Consider the following 8,812-nt stretch of genomic DNA (forward strand, 5'->3'; position numbering starts at 1 on the left):
ATTTCAATAATTGATTTTTGTCCCAATAATCATTTTAAGATTACCCATAACTTACATTAGCATCAAGCCAAGAACAGTGGTGGAGCTAAAACTTTGAGTCAGGGGTGTAAGACAATGTAATTTAAAAATTAATAATTAAAAATAATATTCTAATTTTTTAAAATTAATTACATTGGGCAAAAAATATAATAACATAAGTAAAATTATACATATTTTTATTTAGAAAAAATATATTGAGATTTCTTTTGCCAAAAATATGTTGAGAAGGTTGATATAGAATTTAAATTTGGACCTTCAAATATTTTTTATTGAGTCTAGAAAATTTAAAATACTAAAAATATTAAGTGTAAGGTTGTAAATTTTCTATGGTACATGTGTACTTTTTCCCATGTGAGGGGGTGCATCCTCCCTCACTTGTACTTTTGACAGCTTAACTTACTAAAATCAATCCGAAATGAGCAAAAAGTCTCACAAGCATATTCAATCCATAAAAACTCTCCAAAACAATTTATAAATTATTCCCGCAAGCAAAAAATCAAATAACATTGAAAGAAAATGGTGAAAACTCACCTTGCAAATCGTTACATAATAAGTGTTTAAACACACTTGTTATATTAGGGGTGTTCATGCTTGTTCTTATTCTGGTTAGCCTATCTTTGTTTTGATCATGTTGGAATGGGTCAATCTTGACTTGAAAAAATGGAGTGAAACTTTGCAGGATAAGATAAAAAATAATTTAGAATAAGACGAGACACAGAATTATTTTCAAAATGTCCCATCTTAAGTTTTAAGGCTTGGTCTTAAGCCTTGACATTTTGAATCAAGTTTCGAAAAATAACAAATTTAAGAGAAACAAGGCTTTAAGACTCATAGACTTAGCCCATAAAAGCAAGGCCAACCCATTCACCAAGTCTAATATTAGTTTTAACTGCTCTTAGACTTATTATATTTATAAGATATGAATTTTGTATGGAGACATTATTATGTTACTCTCTTTTCTCTTTTCAATTGCAATATTTTAAAAGAATATATTTTCCTTAGCTAACCTTACTATTCATTACTATTTTTTTATAGCAAACAATTATCTACTCTTTATGTTTTAAAAAATAGCTTATAAATATGATACAAAAACCTTTTAAATGGAACATTATAAAATGGAATAAAAGAAGTATCAAATTTATTATTCATTGAATTTATCCCCTGAAGTGGCAAGTTAAGCCCAATACATCACTCTACCTCTTTATGTCCAATCTCAGACATAGCTTTGTGATTGAAGTCTTGCCTTAAGAAGTAAGACACAGCCAGCATGGAATAAAATTGGCTTTAAGAAAATGTATAGAATCAACTTTTGTCTTTGTCATCGATAGTAAATGAATTAATTCAACAATGCAAGTCCAAAAAAGCACAACTTAATTGTTCAACATCACGTTCTGTCAACTGTCAAGCATATCGATTTTATTATTTCCACCTATCCTAATGGTAGAAGAATTCTTTTATCTAATTCATAGGTATTATGAAAAAAAATTAAATTAGTTATTTACAATTGATGTATTAATAATTTATAATATTTTTTTTCAAAATATCCCTGCCATTTAAATTAGTAATTTGAAAATAATTTCATTTGCAATGAAAAAAAAAGATAGTACAAAATACTAATAAACTTTGTTTAAATAATTTTTGGTATCCTATTAAGTTATCAACAATGGTATATAGGTATCTATTAACTTTATAAAATAGGTCAACCTTCCCCTATTTGAAAAACTTAGTGATCAATATTAGACTATTTTAACTATGATTAAGGAATGTTGACCTCCCTTATAAGGTTAATACATTTTTTTTTTTTTTGAGATATAAGGTTAATACTTCAATAGGTACCCACACACACACACACACACGCTATTGTTTACTTAAGAATATCATAAGCTCTCAAGAAATTTTTTTAAAATATTTTTGCACCTTAATCATAAAAAAATAAAACTTTAAATAGATGTACGATCTATAAAAAAAATAGAGAGAGAATGAAAGTAACAATATTTTCATAGAAAAATAAATTAAAAATATCAATAAAAACAACAATTATATATTCAGGAGTTTAAATTATACATAAAACATTTAAATTTCAATTATAATTCTTATATTATAATATTGAAATTCTTATTTGTAATTGTAACTATCATTCTCCTAAAACAAATATATATTTAATATAGTAGACAGGATTGATGAGATTTTGCATTTAGAACCAAACAAAAATTATGAAAAAGCTCATACATTAATTTGGTATCATCAGAGCCACTATCATATATTAAAGGGAATGAACCTCTTCATTCCTCTCTGCGCTAAGCCACAGACTTGGATTATAGTGCCAGTTCTGAACTTCTGCCATGGATTCTCTGCAGATCCTCTCCTCTACCTTCTGTGCTTTCTTCTTCTTCTTCTTCCTTCTCCATGTCTTGAAATCAAGCTTCAATAAATCTCCCAAAACTTCCCTCCCTCCTTCAGGACCATGGAAGCTTCCTCTCATAGGACACATGCACCATCTTTTAGGGTCACTGCCTCATCAATCTTTGAGAGACATAGCAAACAAACATGGATTACCTGTGATGTTCCTGAAACTAGGAGAGACCTCCAATGTCATAATCTCTTCCCCAGAAGCCACCAAAGAGATCATGAAAACACACGACGCTGTCTTCGCCAACAGACCTTACCTTTTTGCTTATGAAATTCTGTCGTATAATGCCACCAACATTGCTTTCTCTTCCTCTGGCAGTTACTGGTCGCAGCTCAGAAAAATATGCAGCTCAGAACTTCTCTCTGCTAAGAGGGTCCAATCATTCAGGTTTTGTTTCTATATATGCTTCTTATTAATTCTTCAATTTTATCTCTCATGTGAAAATGAAACTCACTTCATAATGTGCTTTTCTTTTTTCTTTTTTTTTGATGAATGCTTTTCTTTTTTATTCTAGTACTACAACAATATGAAGTCTTCTGTGCGATGACATGCCATTGAATTTTATTATCAACCAAACTTTTAAAAATATTATTAATTATAAAAATTTATACGATGAACAATTTTTATAAATATTCTCTTTAGTCTTTCTCTCTTTTTTTTTCAGGTTTAAGATTATCCATTTTACTTTTTTTACTAGTACCTTCCACAACCTTCTCTATACATATTCACACCATTTCAAATAATTTTCTACAATTTCCCCCCTCAATAGATGTCATACTCCATTTTTTCTCATACATGCTCATTTTGAATTTATGTTTTTGTACATAGTGATTCATCTCAACATTCTCATTATCTTTGCTATTCCAATTTTATACTCATGTATGTTATTCTTTTAAAGTTCAACATTTATTATCATATAATATGGCCGGTCTTGTAATAGTTCGATAAAATTTCTCTTAAGCTTATTATTCTTCAATCAAAAATAACTCTCGCCTTTTCCCATTTAAACCACTAGCTTGCATTCTATGTGTTGCGTATTACTTCTAAATGTCTAAACTTTTTTTATTTGTGGTATGATATGATCTCTCAATCCTGCTTATTATGATAATGATCACATGCATGCATGTGGCATCAATCTCGCAATCGCAAAGGTCCTTGTCAATACAAATTCCAAACGAACAAGGCGCCCTCTTCTATCGCCATATTATGTTGGATAACACTAAATACAATGCAAGCATTATTTTTTTTTTGGTCATTTTTCATACTATTAAACATCATCGATCGAGCTGAGTAGGATAATTCTTCTGCATATATAGTTGTAGTATTTCTGTGTGTTTTTTTTATGATAATACAAAATTATTTCTGATTCATGAAGCATCAAGCGTCAGGCCCTTGAGCGTAATTCTTTGAGAGGTAGGCCAGCCCTTACATTGACAAACTCTAATTCTATGAAGAATGTGCAAAATGTAAAAGACACACATTCTTCTCGTTTTACTCAAAAAGAAAAGGGCAATTGGCGTGGAAAATCTGTAACTAAATTAACAAGAGAAATAACAATTAAAAAAACACTGGATTAGCAACAAAATAATCAATGCAAATTCCGTCCCTAAATGAGTTAGGGATGGAATTTTCATTAGGGATAGAACTTCAGTTAAAAATATTTTTAATTTTTAATTGATAAATTAGATATATATATAATATTTAACACCTGACATACCCGCCAACAAATATATTATTTCAATATAACTATTTATTTAACATTACTTTTACTTATTCATACGTTAAAATAATTATTATACAATAAATAATTCTATTGTACTATATTTTTTGAAAAATTATTTTTGATAGGAAATTTAATATTAAATTGGACAACTATTTCATTACAATTATATATTATATTATATTTTATTATATTATATTATATTTTCATATATTATATAAATTTTTTTATATTTAAATTTTTTGTTAAAAATATTCTTATTTTTAAATAACAGTAATTAAGTATATGATTTATATTATTAATATGTGAATAATTTTAACTAATAAACTATAATTATTAATTATTTATTTAATGATAATAATAAATTATATATATTATAAATAATATAATAAAATTTAAAAAATTAGCTACAAAATTATGACCGAAAAGTTTGCGATGGAATTTTTTGTCACATATTCTATCACAAAATTAGAATAAGTTATCCTAAAAATAAGCAACAGACATTTCCATTGCTAAATTATTTCTATCGGTTTAGTGACATAATTTTTATTGATAGAATTCCATCAATAAATTAGTCACTGATTAGCGACAGAAATTTGTTCCATCACAAAGTCATTTTTTTAGTAAAAAGAAAACTACTCCTTTTTATGAATTGAAAATAAAATACTTTTTACGTAACTAAAGTTGGCATGAGTGGTAAAGGTTCTCGTTATTAGTCTTTGTCTATGTAGCAATTTAATTGAAAGAGATCTATTCATTGCTCTCAGTTAGCAGAGAAATTTTTTATTGTCAGCGATCCTTATCCTTAACTAAAAAAAATAATATATTTTTCATGTGATACAAAACTTACTAATAATTGAATATATGTGTTGAATTTTTCAATGGTTTTCCCACAAGCTCCATGTCTGTCCTTATTCCACGTCCACCATAGATTCGTTGATCTCTTTCTTCAAGAAACCACTTGATTAGGAGGAAGAACTCTAATTGTTTCCAAAAATACAGGTTTATCAGAGAAGAGGAAGTGTCAGAACTGGTGAAAACAATCTCAGAAAACGAAGGATCAGAGATCAATCTGAGCAACATGATAATGTCCATGACAAATGCCATAGTAGCTCGAGCAGCTTTTGGAGAAAGATCAAGAGACCAAGAGGCCTTCCTCAGATGTGCTAAGCAGGCTTTAAAGCTAGCTGGAGGCTTTTACATTGCAGATTTCTTTCCTTCCATGAAACTTCTGCAAAATATTTCTGGTATGAAGGCAAAACTTGAGAGGCTGCATGTAGAGATTGATAGAATACTGGACAACATAATCGATGATCACAGGAAGAAGAAATCTGATAAGGTTGAAGAAGATCTAGTTGATGTTTTCTTGAAGATTCAGGAGCAAAATAATCTGGAGGTTCCCATATCTTTGAATAACATCAAAGCAACAATTTTGGTAAGTATGATTAGAAGCTTATATTAACATTTGATCATGTAAATGCTATGCATGCTTAATGATAAATATAGTGAAAGAGTAAACTGTTACTTATCACTAACTGCATATAAATATAAACTCATAAATCATTAGTTTTGTTATTAATTGTGATAAATAGAAAAACATTATACTGTCTTCATTCAGAAAAAGAAATCAAGTAGAGAATTAGAAATAATTAAGGATTTAGTCTTTGCTATAATTTGGATCATTTAATAAATTTCTTAATTGAAGTGTAAAACTTCAAATTAAAGGGACGATCATTTTAATATGGAGGAGATAGTAGCTTGCACAATGCATTTTGGCAATTAATTGAAGGAAATTACTAGCTTTATTTCATTTGTTTACAAAGCGATATTTGATTCAATTTCTTGGTACATTGAAAAGAATATTGGACAAACTAGCCAAGATGCTTAACTTTCATGATTATCTTTCCATGTCAACTCCAAATTAAAATATGCTTGATTAATTTTGAGTTTATGCTTTTTCTTATATTAAGATGGGTGAAGCAAGAATTATATTTAAGCAATATAAACCATGCTAAACAAATTCATCAAAATTTCAGGACATATTCATAGGAGGAACTGAGACATCATCAACAACTGTAGTGTGGGCAATGTCAGAGATAGTAAAACAACCTAAGATATTGGAAATGGCACAAACTGAGGTAAGAAGGGTTTTCAAAGATAAATCACATGTTGATGAGACAGAACTTCATCAACTTGAATACTTACAATGTGTCATCAAAGAAACTTTAAGGTTACACCCACCAGCTCCATTACTACTACCAAGAAAAAACAGCGAAACATGTGTAATCAATGGATACAAAATACCTATGAACACCAAGATCCTTGTGAATGCTTGGGCAATAGGAAGAGATCCAAAGTATTGGCCTGAGCCTGAAGAGTTCAAACCTGAGAGATTTCTTGATGGTGCTGATTATTATAACTTCAGAGGCACAGACTTTGAGTATATTCCATTTGGTTCTGGAAGGAGGATATGTCCAGGAATTGCTTTTGCCATACCCAATGTTGAGCTTCCACTTGCAAATTTGCTATATCATTTTAATTGGAAACTTCCTAAAGGAATGAGGAAAGAAGAGTTTGACATGTCTGAGACTTTTGTTGGGACTGTGAGAAAAAAATTAGATTTGTGCTTAATTCCTCTGTCTTATCATCCTAATTAGCAACACAATTATATTATTGTTCACCTCAGTCAATAATCCTTTGGTCTGTTTTCTTGTATGAAGAATGCGAATAAACCTGGTAGTGTTGCGAATTTGATGGATCAATATTGTATGTCTATGCGTGTTTGTATAGTAATTATGTCTTAATGAATATGGCTTAATATTTGACATTATTACTAAACTGAAGTGTTATACTTTACCAAGCAATTTGGCTCATATGCATTGTGCATTTAGAAAAACAAATAAAAAGATGGTGAATGTCAGAGAAAAAAAAGTAACACGTATATAATCATATTGTGTATGATTTGATTAATAAGGAAAGGGACACGCACAAATTATCCGATAATAATATGGTTGATAGTGTGGAGAATAATGAATGTAAATGAAATATATTTTGATTATATGTAAATATTATACAAGGAGGATCGCATCTAGGGCTCTTAGAATGAAAAAAGTCACGCCTCAAGCTCAATACATTAATTTCTATATGCCAAAAGGCCCTAAATGCAAATATGCTTTTTTAAGAAAAGACACATTCGCTCCAAATATACAAGTTTTTTAGGTGCAGGTACAATACAATATCTATAAAAAAATGACAAAGTTCATATATGAACAACATAATATCCATTTATTATATACAGCATGTGTGATTAAATTGAACAATAATGTAAAAGTTCCAAACACAATGTCCATGAATAACATGACATGGTCTATATATGAAAACAATGTGCGTTTTATTTATTGCGTTTTATTTTTTATACGCAGTCCGTATGATTAAGGGAAAACATATCGTTTCATAAAGAAACATATTTACACTTGGGGCCTTCAAATCTACAGAAACAGTTCAAAATATATTGGGTCTTTGATATGATTCCCCCCCCCCCATTTATGAGATCCTTAGATGCAATTATTCCTATTATATATTAAATTTTTAGGCCTCTAAGTTCTTTGCCAAGTATAGATATAGTTTTATAGAGTACATGGGCGTGTGTGATTTTTTTTCATTGTATAGATTAAACTAGAACTAGTAATTTGGGCTAAGCCCAACAGATAACTCGAACCCACCTGAAAAATTTAAGACCAAGTTCAAAAAAATATTAATTTTTAAATGTTCAAGCCTATTTAGGCCACTTGAATAGGTCTAAGAAAATTTAGGCCACACCCAATCAGGTTCGGATTTGGCCTGAATACCCGAATTAAAAAATAATAATTTTTTAAAAATATATAAAATATGATAACTATTAATTAATTTTTAAAATTTTATACCATTTTATATCAAAATATATATGTTTGAGTGCATCACTATAGTTATTTTTTAACAAATTAAGCATAGTTATATTTTCATATTTTTATTATTTTGAATCAAACTCCGCCTATGTTTATAGCCGGTCCCAAGCCCGGGTAAAGGAGGAGGGTTGTGTTAGGCCATCAACAGCCAATGTAAAAATTTGTTGAATCTATCATGAACATGGACAATAGACGTTATAATGTTAATGCTAGGTCGTTGCCCGTAAGTAACGCGCTGCATGGCTCGAGTACAGTGATAAGTGAGTTAGAGCCGCTGTATCGGCGCCCGGATGTAGTGTTAAATGAGCAAGGGCTACCGCGTCATTCTGGACGCACGCGGCTAAAGAAGTTAGTCCATAAGAGCAAAATTAGATTTGGTACTTGGAATGTTGGGACATTAAATTGTAAATCTGTAGAGGTTGTAGGGGTTATGATTCAAAGGAAAATCAATATCCTTTGCTTGCAAGAAACAAAATGGCGTGGAGAAGGAGCTAAGGATATTCAAGGTTTCAAACTTTGGTATACAGGAAAAGTAAGTGCACGCAATGGAGTAGGCATCATTATAGATAATGAGTGGAAGAAGAACGTTGTAGAAGTTAGCAGAATTGGAGACAGAATTATTTCTTTAAAAATAATAATTGGACGTGAGACTGTTAATATTGTTAGCGCTTATGCGCCGCAAGTCGGGACAGAAGCCAG

The 8,812-nt window shown here is 30.0% G+C and overlaps 1 protein-coding gene across 1 annotated transcript; it reads left to right on the top strand.

Moving 5' to 3' along the window:
- Positions 1-2,381: 2,381 nt before the first annotated feature.
- LOC129302630 (cytochrome P450 71D10-like) lies at positions 2,382-6,899 on the top strand. Its single transcript, XM_054941545.1, has 3 exons — positions 2,382-2,836; positions 5,172-5,604; positions 6,206-6,899. The coding sequence occupies exons 1-3, from the start codon at positions 2,382-2,384 to the stop codon at positions 6,824-6,826; spliced, it is 1,509 nt and encodes a 502-aa protein (XP_054797520.1). The 3' UTR covers positions 6,827-6,899.
- Positions 6,900-8,812: the final 1,913 nt, after the last annotated feature.

This window comes from Prosopis cineraria, unplaced genomic scaffold, assembly GCF_029017545.1.
Source record: "Prosopis cineraria cultivar Desert tree isolate PC_DT_omini unplaced genomic scaffold, ASM2901754v1 PC2, whole genome shotgun sequence".
In the NCBI taxonomy this organism is placed as follows: domain Eukaryota; kingdom Viridiplantae; phylum Streptophyta; class Magnoliopsida; order Fabales; family Fabaceae; genus Prosopis; species Prosopis cineraria.